The 16,188-nt window shown below is 43.6% G+C and overlaps 1 protein-coding gene across 4 annotated transcripts in view; it reads left to right on the top strand.

Moving 5' to 3' along the window:
• Positions 1-16,188, top strand: part of LOC142572830 (calcitonin gene-related peptide type 1 receptor-like) — a 139,933-nt gene that overhangs the window by 111,813 nt on the left and 11,932 nt on the right. For all 4 annotated transcript variants that reach the window (XM_075682214.1, XM_075682213.1, XM_075682212.1 and 1 more), the window contains exons 3-10: positions 477-532; positions 1,387-1,522; positions 2,590-2,700; positions 11,728-11,813; positions 12,652-12,814; positions 12,900-13,019; positions 14,503-14,609; positions 15,677-15,768. In XM_075682214.1, the coding sequence (XP_075538329.1) occupies positions 500-532; positions 1,387-1,522; positions 2,590-2,700; positions 11,728-11,813; positions 12,652-12,814; positions 12,900-13,019; positions 14,503-14,609; positions 15,677-15,768 (848 nt within the window). In that variant the 5' untranslated portion in view covers positions 477-499. The remainder of the gene's footprint in view (positions 1-476; positions 533-1,386; positions 1,523-2,589; positions 2,701-11,727; positions 11,814-12,651; positions 12,815-12,899; positions 13,020-14,502; positions 14,610-15,676; positions 15,769-16,188) is intronic.

Here is a 16,188-nt window from a genome sequence, read left to right as displayed (position 1 = left end):
GACAGAAGAAAAAAATTACCACACAATCGGGTCTCCCTGTAGCACTTTTTTTTCGATTGTGGGGATTAGTGCACCATGTGGATTAGGTCAACAAGATCGTTGCGTAGATCAAACAAGATGTTCGAGAAACACGGTTGCACAATTTTGCGGAAGGTCGCTTTCGACATAACACAATTTTAGCGTGTTTTAAAACTTGCCTTTCTAAGTATATTTCTGTTCAACTACATGTCCCGTAATTGCTTGATGCCGTGTCATTAACTAGCTAGATCAAGCGAAACCGCTGTTGTATAGGTCAGTTTTTCGTTATAATAGATTTAACGAAGGTTAATAAAGAAGGCATAAGTAAGTGTAATGATTAAACATATGAAATGAACAGCTATTATGAAGTTAGTATGACCACAGCTACGATATTTTCCGAAAGTACCACAAAACTATCCCATGCTTTCTTGCCTCTTACCTTCATTTCTCTTCCACAGGTTAAACAGCCCCGTTTTTCACTATGGGTGGCGGCTGCCGGGTGTCCGTCACACTGGTAAGACCAAATTTTCCGTTTCACTAAGTTCTGAACATTTTTGCAAGGTGGTGCCCACCTGTCTATTATTATATCGGACATAATAATTAACAGAAAAGTAAGCACTGCCGTTCATTCTCAAACAGCTCCAGCTCTATTAGTGCACTGAGCCTAATTAGACTTTAACGTGGCACTGGATTGCATCATCACTGCATTAGTCTCCTAATGAATCTAAAGAAGTGCGTGGCGTGATGCATTGGTGTAACAACACAACTGTGTAACATTACATCACGACGTTATACTTTGTTGTGGCGTGAAAACACTGCTTGCATGGGTGGTTCCTGTCGTTCACCTACGCACTACAGGGATCATTCTTGCCCTTATAAATATCACCTAATGCCACAGTTTTTTTTTTGCTCCATCGTATTGTGTTCACTTTGTAGAGGGCTCGATTTCTACAAAGCTTTGAAAAAAAATCATTTCTTCTTTTTTTTTCTCAGTGTACAGCACGAACTAAAGCGACGCAAAGTCACAGACACCCAAGGAAAGCACACTCGGACAAAACGAATCTTTCCGCCCTGGTCACCGTAATAAGCATGACCACGCACAAGCTACTCCAGTTCACTGCTCTTGTGAATAATTTGTTCGATAAAAATGTCGCGGTTGTTACTACAATTATTTTGGACCACCACAACTGACGTTGGGTCGCCTGTGATTTTTTTTATTATTTTGTACCCTTCATTTGGGCATAGTACCGAGAAACGATACTGTGGTCTTCTTTAATTATTGACTTGCTCCCAATTCACCCAGTCGCTCATATTGGGCTATAAGGAGTCATACATTTCTCGCTTGTTGTCTCAACTGTGCCACTTTAGCTCCTGTCAGCATGCCTGCTGCCCTGGTTCAGTTCGAGTGCACACGGCTCGCGCACCGAGCGCGTGTTTGCCCAGCTGAAAGCGCTGCGTGAGTGTGAGCAACGGGCCCTGTTCGACGCCGGCGACAACGACACAGGTGAGAACGCGTTGAACAGCGTTTAGTTGAGAACACGGGAGGTCTCTACAATCAAAGTGGATATACTATAGTTTTCAAACGATCGCTCGTATGCTCATTCGCACGCACCACTATTCATTATTGTAAATGACGTGGTGGTTGCTGTATGGAAGAAATACGCGCGTCTTCGAAGCCGTGCGCGTTTACTCGCCTGTGCTACTTGAGCCTCAGAAAGTATAATGCACTTCGAGAAGAACACTTCGGGCGCTGTAGAATAACTCATTACTGCCACTGAGAATTAATGCAACACTGTAAAGCGAAACTAAAGGTGTCCGTAACTGATCTCACAAGTTGTACAGATTGCGAAAGTTTGTGCTTCTTGTTTAGAGCACAGCAGTACATCAGCACACAAAAGAAGCAGTTCGCTCACCATGAAGAGGCGACTTTATTTTCGAGGACGAAAATACTCCTAAAACGTACAGGCGAAGGTTTCTGCGTCTCCAGTAAGAAAAGTATTTTGCTGAAGTTTACCTTCGGCGTTAATAACCATTATCATATAGATGATCGCTTTCGCAAGTATTTCTGTGAATGCACTTGTGTAGCAGAAGGACAGACAGATGCAACTCAACCCGTTGAATTTGTACGAGCGACATTGTTCTTTTATTTTCTTTTTGGTGTGCTCTCACTTTACGTGAGTGTGCGGTTCATTATGGCTGCAGCACTTGAGTAGGCCTGCAGGTTCCGCTTCCAGGCTGTACAAACGCTCTGGCTTGTGCTGTTTAAACCACAGAGAAATAGATGCCAGAAAATGTGCAGAAAATGATCTTGTTTTAATCCGCTCGAAATTGAGACACAGGGGGGGGGGGGGGTAGCCTGGGAGAGGCTGGTATGTTATACTCGATGGGGATATATAATCTAGTAAAGTGAGAGCCTTTAATAAGCAGGTACAAATGCAATGCTATAACGCGGTGCGCGTGATGCAATATACTGAAGTGGCATGTTCGTGGTCGAGATGGAAGCAGCTGCAGCCTCTAATTCGGTGCATATATGCTTTGCTCTCTGCTGTTGCTCTCGCCCTGAACCGGCAGCATCGTGCGACTGGCGATTCGACGGTTGGCAGTGCTGGCCACCGACGCCGCTCGGAGCCACGGCCCGCGCAGCCTGCCCAGACCTGTTGCCTGGTGAAGTGAACGCCACTGGTCAGTATGGCTAAACGTCCGCGCGAAGCCTGTATTCTGTACACTGCACTTTTAAGCCACGAAGTGTAACTGTGCCATCGCTTACGCTACTGGCACCGGTTCCTTCATACTGTTTCCGTGTGACTCGTAAAGCAAGGCAGATAATGGATGCTTACCAAGTTGAAGTAAAGAGAGCTCTTCGTGCTGTGAAAGAGTTCGCATGCAGTTTAGACGTTAAGTAAGCAAGTTTTAGTGGGGAGTCAATGGTGAGAAAGCAGTTGGTGACATGACATTCCCGGCTTTTCAGGTCTTGAAAGTGCAAACCTTCTAATCACTGGGAAAGCATCAGATTGCACGAAACGGTTTACTATAAAGATACTTAGCGCTAATAGCCAGTTTCGGTTTCGGCACCCAGGAAATGGCTGTGTCGTAACGTCACGGTACACTGGTTCCCTTCGTTGCTGTGACTAGAGTGGCTGACGCTCCTGAGTGTAGCCAGCAGAAATGGAGCACTCTCGTTAATTATTTTTGCGAATATCTGTTCTTGACTATCAGCCGATTCATTGTTTAACTGTTATTACAACCAGAGCTAGAATTCAACTGTGGTACACGCACTAAAAGGTTTCGCCGGCTAGAAATTTCTGAAAGATGAGAGTTCAGTATTGAAAGATGGGAAGCCGGGCATAATACAACTTATTCATGATAGCAACGGGCAATAAGCAACGTCACAGAAATCGACGCAAAACAACACAGCAGTTGTCCTGTCATTCTCTCTTTGTGGTACTGTTTATTGCGTGCTGCTATGACGAATTCAAACTTTTGCTAAAGCAGACACTACGTAGCGCTGCGGAATGCACAGAAGTATATGGCTGTTCTTAAAGCCAACCTCTCTTTTCGCCTACCCTCCCGAGTTTCTCGTGGCTACTGCTGTGACGTGCTGCTGAATTGTTTGGGCATCTGCATGCGAAGCTTACATATGCGTCGGATGAAAGTATTAACAAACACGCTTACATAAGACACGTATAATGACCGACAGATTAACGCCAGTGAGTGGACCTTTCTTCTGCGTGATAAAAAGAAAAGATAAAGCTTGCAGCTTGAACATATAAATTCGGCTGATATGCCGCTATGCCACCACGCGGGTCGTCTGCTGTGCAAATCTGCGAATAAATAGGCTTAGTATTCTTTTTAATAGAATAGCGCATTTCCTTCAAGCGATTATTTGACTTCCCTTATTTTCTTTGATTTAGCAATTCGGTATGTGCCACTGGGTGTGCTCGCATTCTTAGCCCATCCTCTAAAATACGCATGTGCCCCTGTGGCAAAATAGACCCAGAGTCCTTCAATGCAGCAAGATATATCTGAGCTTACGTCTGCGAGCACTATTGTTCCCTTGACCAGTGTTACACTTTCAATTCGTGTTCGTGAAATCACTCCAAGTGCATCTCAAGCTGTATATCTGCCTGACTTGCTGTTTATAGCTGTTAATATCTTTTATTTTGGCATTGCTTGTGAACGTTCTACTGCAACAACACAAAAATGTGTAAAATTAAAGTTATGACAATTTTGTCGAATAAACATAAACATCGCATGATTGCACCCTGCATAGGATAAAAGCGAATGTTACCGTTAGTCGTATGGAACCTAATGCAGATGGCTTGACTAAAAAATTAGCTTCACATAGATTCGATCATGTGCGTTGAATCTGCTTAATTTGTTTGCGTGCAGAATGATAACGCCAAATTATTACCTTAGGTCGCCACTAACCGCTTGTAAAGGACCTTGTTTACACGGCTAAGACCATCTCGATCAGCCGTAGATGTTGTTCTCGCGCAAAAAAGAACATTGTCAAGAAAAAGCGTGGCTGGCCCGCGCTAAGTTGTATAAGCTGCATTTGCATAGCGCTGCCGTGTCCAGAGTAACCTATAAGCAGGTCTAAAGGTTGAGGACCCTCGTATATTCCTGTGTATGCATAATCTGTAGTTTTCTAACTAAAATAGATGCTGCACCAAGAGCTGAAATCAAAATGTGCAGCTCCAGCCCTGTGGGTTATATCTACAAATACAGCAGATTCGTAAGTTCATCCGATGTTTTTTTTTTCTATTGCGTTCTGCAAATGTTCTATTCGTTCGTAATCTTCACAGTCTTCTCAACACACACACACACACACACACACACACATATATATATATATATATATATATATATATATATATATATATATATATATATATATATATATATATATATAAGCTCTTAAGTAAAGCTTACAAAAAATAAGTGTGTTGTTGTTGCACAGTGTGTTGTCGTTGTCGTCCACGAGTTCTATCATTCGTTTACGTAAATCAGTGAGCAAAGTCGTTTTTTTTTCCGGTTTAGAAAACACTGACGATGCCAGCTGTGCATAATTTTGCAATGCAAGCTTTAGAGCTTGTTTACAAGAGCGTTGAACCTGTAGGCCTTCTTGTCAGTGATGCGCGGGAGCCACTGCATGGTACGCCAGATAGACGGCTCACTCTAAAGAAGGCTAAATGTCCCTTCGCAATGTTTTCTTTTTGGTGACAACGACGGCACTCTTGTCTGGAGTCGTGGTGCCATGTATGCAAATGAAAACGCTTCCGTCCAAACAGCGGTGTCCCTACGAATGAACTTAGGTGAGAAGGTGCCTCGAGCGGAGATTTACCACGACATGAACTGTATTTAGGGCCCCCGACAAACAGTGTGGTTCTTTCCTGAGGCTGGGAATTTACTTGAAACACGAAACTATCTCAGAAGTCCCACCCAAAAACATAAAAGAAAACCAGGGTCCTTAAACTTAGTATAGGACCCTCGTAGACCCTCAGCAAGTCTTATAACCTATGCAAAAGCAGGCTGTAAAACACGCTGCAGAGTTAAAAAACATATGGGTATTTTTTTCCTGCGCAAATTGCAGTCTTGATCGCATAAGAGAAAGGAAGGAACTTTTGCTGCGCAGAATGAAAAATACGGAGTGAGATCATGTCGAGCAGTTGCCGTAGTTTAGGACTGGTGCGTTTGTCACTTGAAGCTTTCATCTCTTATAGACAGTAATCTTCTCTGCTACGTCACATGTCTAAATTCATGACAATAATATTAAAAGAAACCAAAGGCACATTTTGTCTATGTGGTAACTACAATAGCATTCTTTACGAAAAAGTTCTGAAGAATAAGTGTGATTAAAAGGTGTTCTCCGATCTAATCACTATAATATTTCAATTTCGGCCTGAATAAGCTACTTGCCTCCTCAAAGTTCCCTACCAGGCGACTCCAACATACAGTCAGGTTTGTAATGATAACATGATATCATGGCTCAAAAGAGATAACGTTTAATTATGCGGGCCGATTTAGAAATCGGCGACACGCAGCTCCGAGGGCAAATAGAGCTGTAAAAATCTGTTGCGAAATTACAGCACTTTTACTGGTTAAGGCACGCACCTTTTGAAACTGCAGGCTTTAGCTTCGAGTCCTTCAAGTGAAGTGCATTGGATACCAAAGCAGCGAAACTTGGCTTGCCATTGTTTGTCGGTATGTGTCTGTCAGTCGTCTTTCCTTTCATTCCTCACGTGGTACGAGTGAGTTTTTCCAGCGCTCAGGCAACCTGTTCTCATATCTTCCGACTTGTTAGTAGGAGCCCTGATACATTACAAACACCACAGTTGTTGATAATGCTGGTTCCGAGAACTAAAGAAGTATTCGCCAGTGATGTCTTGCTTAGAGCATACATGGCTATAACCCACTGAGATTTGAAGCGAGCCCATGGACATAATCGGCATCGACATAATCTGACATCGGATCACTGCTTAATTCATGCTAAACTGAGTGAAAGATGCCATGGTCTAGCGTTAAGGAGACTTCGTTTGACTGTGCAAGTAGTATTCTGTGTTCCTTTTCCGAATGCTGTATGTAAATACACGCAAAGACAAACACGTTATCAATGACTGGCATCAGGTGGCGTTGGTTTTCGTTGATTTGTTCGAGAGGGTGACTGCTGCCCAGGTTCACCATAGCAGCACACTTTTTTTACAGTGAGTGGCTACACATCAACCAAATACCTCTCTTCGCGCAGACTCTCGATTCTATGGGCTAACAAATAGGACTAAATATAAGGGTAATAATGCTGGCCCTTCAGGCTATTGCACATGCCCATTGCTTGGCGCTCTTTGCCCGTGAACGGCCCTTGCGCCACAGTACTCTTTACATCATCATCATCATTGGACAGGCGAGCCACGTAAATTCTTGAATTGCAAGTGACAATGAGCCGTCGTTTCAGTTTCTTTGCTTTCCTTCTTGGTGAAGAGTACTGAAGTGGCAGCTGCTAGGTGCAAGCACTGAGCCTATAGGATTGATCGCTTGTGTAGTTATGGCGCTGCTTTTCTTTTTTTTTTTTTGCAATGCTGCTATATTACAAGATGACACTGCTAGCAAGTTAGTGTGGCGTAATGATCCGCGCGACACGAAGGATGTTACTTTCATTCTTTCTTGCGCTATCATGCTCGATCATGTCAGGCGTTTGTGCTGGTACGGAAGCTGCGTTAGCTTCTCGGAACGAGCTATAGTTTGTACGATACTAGTGTGGAGGTAGAGCAAACGTTTTTTTTTTCCTTCGGCGTATATGACATAGGGGCTAGTTCTTACAATGTCCTAGAAGAACGTGAACAATGTGTTATCATCTCTACAGATTGATTAAGGCTTCTTTCTTCCTGGAGCTTTAAGGCAATCAAGTACGCCGAGATACTGTCGTCTTCTCGTCTTGTGTCCCTTCTACGTTTTGCAATGTTAACACCAGGAGATAATGAGGTTGGCGTAACAGCTAGGGTCATTTTTTTTTCTGGCATAAATTGTGGAATTATCAAACCAAAGAAACACATAGGTGGATTTTCGAGAATACAGATTTCTCTCCGAAGAATTTTACAAGCATGCGAAATGAAACAATCTCGAATTTATCTGTTTCGGTGGCGCGCACGCCCCGAACCAGCAACTATACATGCTACCGCTCACACCACAAACGCCCTGCATCAAGCGTTTGTCCTCTTGCTTGCAGCTTCCGGTCAAATACCTTAACAGACACCATAGTTCGAAACGAACATGTCCGTTCTGCAGCAATAAACAGAGCTATGCTTAAGCTGAAGAAAACAAAAGAACGTTACCTTAACACTACCGACTCTTCCACTCCCCTTATACAGGATGTCCTAGTTAACGTTAGCTACGCTCCTAAAAATAAAATATAGGATATACGAGGACGCAAACGATGGTATTCAATCACCAGTGACGTATGTCCCTAGGAGGATTTGTTTCATAATTCAACTATCTATAATTAGAGGAGATTTATTGGCCAACTGTTGAATTACCAAACTGAGGGCGCGAGTTTTGATAGTAAAGGAATAATTGAGCTTCAAAACACCCGATTCCGTTGTTTTCAGTGTAATATGCTAAGGCTATGTCTCGGGCATAAAAAAAAAACGCGCGAAATATGAAAATAGCCGCATGGTTACACGGCCGCGTGCCGCGACACGAGCGGTCCCAGGCGTTACTCGGAATAAACAACTCTGCACAATGCCTGTGCGGGAGCCACGTCAAAGTGGCGAGGCCTCGGTATCTGCGTTGGTAACCGCGAGTAGGGAGCTGCCTTTTCCGCGTGAAGCTAATGCAGCAGCATTGAGGATAAGAACAAAAGCATTGAGCAGAGTTATTCCTTGGTTGCGTCCTCATATATTCTACATTTTATATTAAGAGCTTGGCGAACGTTAACTGGTATACCCTGTTCAGTTAAAACACGGTATGGCGAGCCCTTTTCCAGGCGGTCCTGTTTTCATATACGTTTTCTCTTTTCATATACCTACTTTAGACTTAGTGGTCCTAAAACTCATTGAGTAACGAAGGCCAGGCTTATCGAGTTTCCGAGTGCGTCATCAGTAGTATGCAGCCAGGCTATAATGTACAGGTACTGTTAGGTTTCGAAAACACGTTCATTGTGCGATGGGCCAATCTTTCAATTAGCTAAGAAGATAAAAAGGGGCAAAGCGGGTGAATTTTAATGGCAAAACCCAACCTACGGAGTTGCAGAAATAAAAGTTGCGAAAGCAGGTACGCAAGCCATGCGAGCGCTTCATTCACTTTTCGCTTTATACTCGATATCTCTACGTGTTCTACTTCGTTACTACAGCTTCCCACTAATGGCCAATACTGCGTGATCTTACGTTCCGTGCCTTTATTAAGTTGGATATCACAAGGTAATAAGAACATTGTGCGTTGAGAACTGCAATAGAAGCCACACATGAGAGAGAGGAAAAATGCGAAGCGTAGGGAGGTTAAGCGGAATACAAACGTCCAGTTCGCTTCCCTGCACTCGGAAAGGAGTAAATGTAGACGTAAAATTGGAAAGCAAAGCGGAGAAGTAAACGCATGCACAGACAGTGAGAGAGAGAGAATACGAGAGAGACAGAACACATGACGACACACGCAGAAGGCGCGGGACTGTTAGACTCAACGAGATTACTTGAAGCAATTCAGTCGCGCCTTCGTCGCCTCCTGGCGTGAGGACAATATCAGCCGGCGTTCCAAGATCAAAAGCGTGGCAGTTTGGGCGAGTTGGTATGTCATAACTGTTTAAGGCTATTAGCGCAGCTCAGGACGAGCAAAAAAGGAAAGAGGTAGGGGTAACCCTTTGATTACCCCTACCTCTTTCCTTTTTTGCTCGTCCTGAGCTGCGCTAATAGCCTTAAACAGTTCCAAGATCGCTTGCTCAGAAATCGATCGGCTGTCGGAACGTGACGGCGTTATCGTGAGCTGCTGTCTCCAGCTAGTGTAGCGAGGACCACAATAAAGCAAATGTGCGGTGGTTTACGCGGTGCTGCAAACGTCACAGGTTGTGTCTATATCGTGGGAGCCGTCTCCAACCATCCTGTGAGTCACTGCAAAACGTACCAAATATTTCTACAAAGACCTAAGCAATATTTAAAAGTATACGTTCCAAGTAACAGGATACTTTCTTCGGAGACATGCCGTCAGTAGTGGCGACCTCAGGGGGACGGGTGTCACGTCTTATTTAGTCAGTAATTAACAAAGGAATGTCGCATTTTCGCCCAAAAGCCGAAGAATCGATTGCAATAGTAAATTATTTGACAGCTATGCGAAGTAACAATAGTAGTTTTATCGGCTGTATCACCTTGGAAACATTCGCGTACTAAGTGAATCAACAATTAAGCATGGTGTCAGCGCGCACAAACAAAGATGAGCAAATCACACTCGATGAGCGCGGACACTCGCTGCCAAAACGCCGGTGCGAGCAAGCACGGCAGCAGCAGCGAGCGAATTGACCTTCGTGCCACCTACCCGTTCAGCGCAAGAGCGGCGAGAACACAGCGCGCACAAAGGTATGAGCCGTCTGCAGATCCCTTTCAAGATAAGGCACGCGCTACCGCGCGCGGCCTGGAAAAATACGCACTTGTTGGCGAAGTCGACGCCACCCCTCCCCCTACCTTCCGCGTTTCCTCCACACTTTTCTCCATATATGGCGCGCGAGATTGAGCCGCGATCGTGATTGAGCCCGGTCGCGAAATGCGCGCCTGCTGTCGGACGACACCGCTGCCTACCCGCTCTCCCTCCCTCCCATCCCCCCATCCCTCCACGGCCTTTCGCGCGACGGAAGACAGCGCGTTTGCTCTCCGCTTTCTGCCTTCGCGCGAGCCAGATTGAGCCGCGATCGTCGGCTTCGCTCGCGTACTTTCATTCGCACATACAGCCCACGATGTGCGGTGGCGGTGTTATCGCCCGTGAACTTTACGCAGAGCATCTCGGCGACGACAAAATTGCGCCTGGAGTGTCCATATAATTGCTATCGCAATAAAAGCAATTAATGAACTTTTAACCTTGTAGTTTCAGCGAGCTAATCGTAATAGGGAAATTGAAGCGCGGTCTCCGTATACAAGCCATATCAACTTTTGGATCTGGGAAAATGTCATTACCCATAGAACTGTAGCACGACCAAATAAACTGAAGTTGGGAGGCTGAAGCGTGCTCAAAGCTGCGACCCCCCCCCCCTAAGCGACGTGCTGCTTACGTCAGCCAGCAGCGGACAGCCAGGGCGCTGCGACAGCCATGAGCACGGAGCCGCAGAGCGCTGGCAGGAGGGCGTTAAAGAACGCCTCGAGGAGCGCGCTTTTGCGCGTGCTGCAACCTCCCAGTTTCGATGTTTCGAATTTCGTCGTGTCACAGTTCAGCGGGTAATCGCATTTCTTTTTCGGATCCGGAAGTTCATATAGCTTTACAGAGAGTTCGCTTCAATTTCCCGATTACGATGAGCCCGCTGAAACTTAAGGTTTAGAAATTAGCTAATGGATTCTTTTTCAATTAGCCACCATTTAACACATATCACCAGGCACCCCGCGGTGGTCACCGCGGGGTGCCTCCGAACCGGGTGTCTCCGAACAAACGCTCCTCTCATTTTTTTTTGTTTATCAGAATCGGAATCAGAATCCACGTTATTTCCAACGCACTAGTTGGGGGCTCCCAGGCAAAAAGCTGTCACAGACAGCTTGACGGAACCTGGGTGCCTACAAATATATATATATATTTATATATATATATATATATATATATATATATATATATATATATATATATATATATATATATATATATATTTCAAGATGGCTATTTAAAAAATATATTACTCTGGAACTCAACTCACCATGATCGCCGATGGCAACGTGATTCGCATTCTAGCGATGCACCGACACACTGTACTTCTGAAGTCAAGTTTGTTAAAAATCTGTGGTCGGTATTCCGAGGCTTCTGTTTCGTTGCTTCTATGTGGCATAATCCGGTATGTAGTTACAGCACACTTTTCTTATGCCTATGAAATAACAGTTTAAATGTAGCATTCCCAGTCTGAACTGAACAGAACACAAGCACGATCTGTATCGTCCTTCTTCATCTTCCCTATTACCAGCAGCTGTTCATGTTTTTATTGACTCACTATATTACCTACACTTTAGTCTGTGACTGATAAATGGCGGCGCACTATTGCAGGGACGGCGAAATACCGGTGTCTGGCTAACGGTTCATGGAACGGTGAAACAGGCAACTACAGCGCCTGCACAAGCTCGCCTTATCATGTAAGCAGTATTATTACGCATGCCGCGTGACGGTATTTTCTCAGCCTTCACAATGATTAACATTGATGCACCTTTCTTTACGATACGGACCAAATGTTATTTTACTTTTTCAACTGTCAACAAGATATACTGTAATTTAACACTGAACAAAACATAATAAGGGGCATTTGAGCTCACACAGGACATGGTGAATAGCATAGAAATATAGGAATAAAAATCGCATTTATCTAAAAACATGCCCAAAAAAATGTTTTCATCCTACATGCCCGTCAAGAAAACGAAGGGCTGCCCTAAGTAAACCCTAAGCATCCGTTTTATTTCTGGAGTTATATTCAGTGTTCTGTTCAGTGGTAAATGCAGGCGCACAATAATTTATGGACGCCCAAGCTTACTAAGATGTCGTTGCACAGATGAAATATATCTACACAAAGAAGGAGCATCCTGTATGTAAACGTTTGGTGTCTTTCTTGAGGACCCTTACTGTACTCTGCTAAACTGTCACTGTACTAAGTTCTTCATTTACACTTCTTTAGAGATTGACACGACCATATAAGTTATTCATACCAGAGGATGGTGGTGGTTATTGAACGTAATAAACGTCTCAGAGCCTAACAAGAGCAAAAATAACACGTCACAAATACCACGGATACTAAATACATTTAGCCCTAATTGACATACGACGGCCAGCATTCCAAGCAGACGACAAGTTGGGCAAAGTAGTTAGGCCTCGCGGTTTGAGCCACTATATTCTCGAGCATCCTTAGTCACGTGGCAGCTGCTACGTGCCGTTTCGCTGCAGTGTGGGCTGGGAACTTTCACACCGTACTCTTCATTCTAGGAGACGGAGCTGACGTTGCTGCGCGCCATCGCTAACGACATCGGCGAGTACGTTCCCTGGGAGCAAATCTCAGCGCGCGGTGAGAACTGGATGTGGCAGGAGAAGATCGGCCACTTCAAGCACTGCCTCGAGAACGTGCTGCTCAAGCCTCCCGCGGAGAACGGTATGCCCTGGCATGTCGCAGCAGCTTGCACCGTCGATGACCAGCGGCAGATCGAAGATTTCCATCAGCGCGCTCTTTCTCGCAGACGGAAACCAGACACTGTGTCCCCGCACTTGGGATGGCTGGAACTGCTGGGATGACACGCCTCCCGGTCGGACAGTACACGCGCCTTGCCCTCAGTTTGTGGCCGGGTTTCTGTCAACTAGTAAGTTAATTGCATCGGCATCACAGTGGCAGTTCCACGCAGCATGGCTCATTTTCTTAGGAAGTTGCACGTGTAGCATTATAAATTACTGAATGGCGCCACGAAATGCGACACAACACGGAATAAGGCAAAGTACCTCAAACTTTGGGACAAGTTACGACACCGGTTCATTCTACTACATGGTTTTTTATTATTTGAATATTCTAAACAAATATTCATAACACTGAAAGAAAGAGAAGTGCTCCTCAAAGGAAATAGAAGAGACGAGAGCTTTTCCTAATATAATAGACTAGAAGGAATTAAACATTACATTTCGGAATAAAAGACGGAATTTTATAGCAGCGTTGTGTTAAAATGACAATGCTTTGAGGATTGCACCAAATTCTGTTAAACAACAAGTAATGGATTACAACTGAGTGATCGCTATTTTCACCATCTTAAGATATTTTCACAACAACACAATCCTTGCTTCTAGGACTTTGTGCAAATTTAGTTGTAACATATAAACTGGCACATTATATAATGTTGATCCAAGCAACGAGTGAATAATTTGCCTTTCTCGCCCATTGTTCTGTAACAATTCCGTCCATTCATAAATATATCTGAGCGTGCCACAGACCTAGGAGAAAAGTAGGAATGCATATACAGAGTTTTAAATATAAGCAAATTAATGAAGAAGCTTGTAATATAGCCAATAAATGCACAACAGTATGGCCGTACTGACTGCTTACCTTGTAACTGCTATTCAAATAAAGGTAATCATTTTTAAGTTCCATGGAATTTTTAAAAATCGTCTGTGGCAGATGACAAATCTTGTCCTTGAGGTCGATTATACGAAAAGGCGGACATTGACAGCACGAGAAATTGAAAGAAACCCTAAATTAATTAACAGAAATTGAGTAGCTTCCTAATTACTTTACGGCAAATGTTGCTATTTACGAATTGTATCCGGCGAGCTTGCAAGACGTATCCGCTTGAAATGAATTTCCAGGATGAAGCAAGTTTCGAGATGTCATTTACCAAAGTGTGGAACGAAATACATGGGTGTCCAGTTACTTTTGTGCTTTAATGTATAAAAGAGCGTCTTGTTGAAAAATTATGTGGAGCAACAGTGAATTTTTAGGTCAAGTTTCATGGCGCACATGTCGAAACTGGCGTCGCTTTTAAAATAATTTCAAGCGCCTTGCAAGCTTGCCGGCTACAATTCGTAAATTACAACATAGGACATGAAGCAAATAATTGAAATTTTATTATTCAATTTTTTAGTTAGTTGAATATTGGTTCCCTTTCTCGTGAAAGTCAACTCTGCCTCCCTTAATATTCCATTTCAATGACTAGAATTATGTTATCTGCAAGAAGTTCTTTTTAAAGTTCCAAAAAAAACTAAAAATGATCATCGCGTATAACGACCGTGATATTGAGCTAAGCTTCTGTCTGCGTACAAGGCCCATCATGCGATCTATATTTATTATTTTCTCGAAAGGGCAAGCGCACAAATCATGTACTACGAATGGCACATGGTTCCGTCACCCTGTCACAGGACTGGTCTGGTCGAATTACACAGCATGTGTGGATACTCATGACTTGCAAGTATGTACTGCACTGCCATAATCTCATGTTTTTAAACAAAAAATGCCTTGTTTGAGTGGTAGTTATAATTACTACACAGCATGTGTGGATACTCATGACTTCCAAGTATGTACTGCACTGCCATAATCTCATGTTTTTAAACAAAAAATGCCTTGTTTGAGTGGTAGCTATAATTACTAAAGATAAGATGACGCATTTCATTGATGTGCTTTAAGTTAGCTTAAAAAAGCACGCAGGTTTTACTTAGATTTGTTATGTCAAGACGAGAGCGTATCTATTCTGGCGAATGTAGGCAATACAAGGCGGTATTCCAAATAATCGGGTTGGCTAAGTCTGGAGATCTGTACACCACCAATTTACACGATGCAAATGAAGGTAAGTATTACGTGAACGAAGCAAATGTAGTGTAGAATTTGTCAATGCTTTTTGATAGCCTTAAGAATAGTTCTGGCGGTTTTGGCACCACAAGCTAACAATTGTAGATATGGCCAATTATCTTATATGAGGGAATCACATGGTACTGATAATTTAGGCGGTAAATCTAAAGAAGAGGTATTGTGAAAGTTTTAGCAGTTCATAGCGAGCACGTCATTCACTGCTGCACTATTTTAGTGTGATGTAGTCTGATAACAAAGAATTCACAAGAACGCATCCACAGCGCTGATTACGAGCTACATGTCTTCAAAATCTGCGTGCCTGTGTTTGCAGCAAGTAGGCTTTTGGTGATCAGAACCATGTGTAATATGACCGCAAAAAAGAACTGCAAATTGACTCCGCAACCTATAAAAGGAAAATATATGTTTAACGTTTTGGTCGAGTATCCCAAGTCCGTGTTTGCAAAACTTCTCTTCGGTAAGTGGTATGTACAATTGGCCATCGCTACAGTGACCGTAAATACCGCCGATAAGTGGTTGGCCATGACGAGCTATATGGTTGGCAAACGCTGGTGCCTGACTGAACCTTCTTAACCGATGTTTTGCAAATAGGGACCCAGGTGCTTCTATTTTCTTCCAAGGTAAATTTTCTTGACTGCGAGGCTAACAAATATGGTTGTCTTCATTTTGCAGTTTCGAAACTTGGTGAATTCATTATACGTCACAGGATACTCAATATCACTTGTAGCACTTGTGTTGTCCATGATCATATTCTGTTACTTCAGGTAAGTGCTAGTTTTCCCATTGACTTTCCATTAGATGCCTTTTGTTTTATTTTTGTCTTTTTATCTTTGATGCAGTAGTTACCCGATGGTTACGTCAAATTATATAGCTAATCGTGATGTAATCGAAAGAAACAGTAGTGGATCTATGAAACTCTTAGCATGCATCCGACTCAGCGCTAGCCAGAATACATCACCTGCATGCTCCCCTCTTTGACTTTGACCTGACCCTATTGTACACCACCGCTTGTGTCCTGATTCGTCAGGTTTATGAGTGGCCTAACTAGCTTGTTTTTCTTAGCATCATTGACGGCGTCTTCGTTGGAGGCAAATGCTGTCGTGGGTGCACATGTCGGGCTCTCGGTTGGCTGAGAGCCTGGTGCCACTGATGCTTCACTGAGCAACTTGTATGCAGCGAGTGAT

The sequence above is a fragment of the Dermacentor variabilis genome, chromosome 2, assembly GCF_050947875.1.
Source record: "Dermacentor variabilis isolate Ectoservices chromosome 2, ASM5094787v1, whole genome shotgun sequence".
NCBI classification, from domain to species: Eukaryota; Metazoa; Arthropoda; class Arachnida; order Ixodida; family Ixodidae; genus Dermacentor; species Dermacentor variabilis.
Note: the sequence above shows the minus strand (reverse complement) of the source record. Positions and strands in the feature narration are given on the sequence as shown.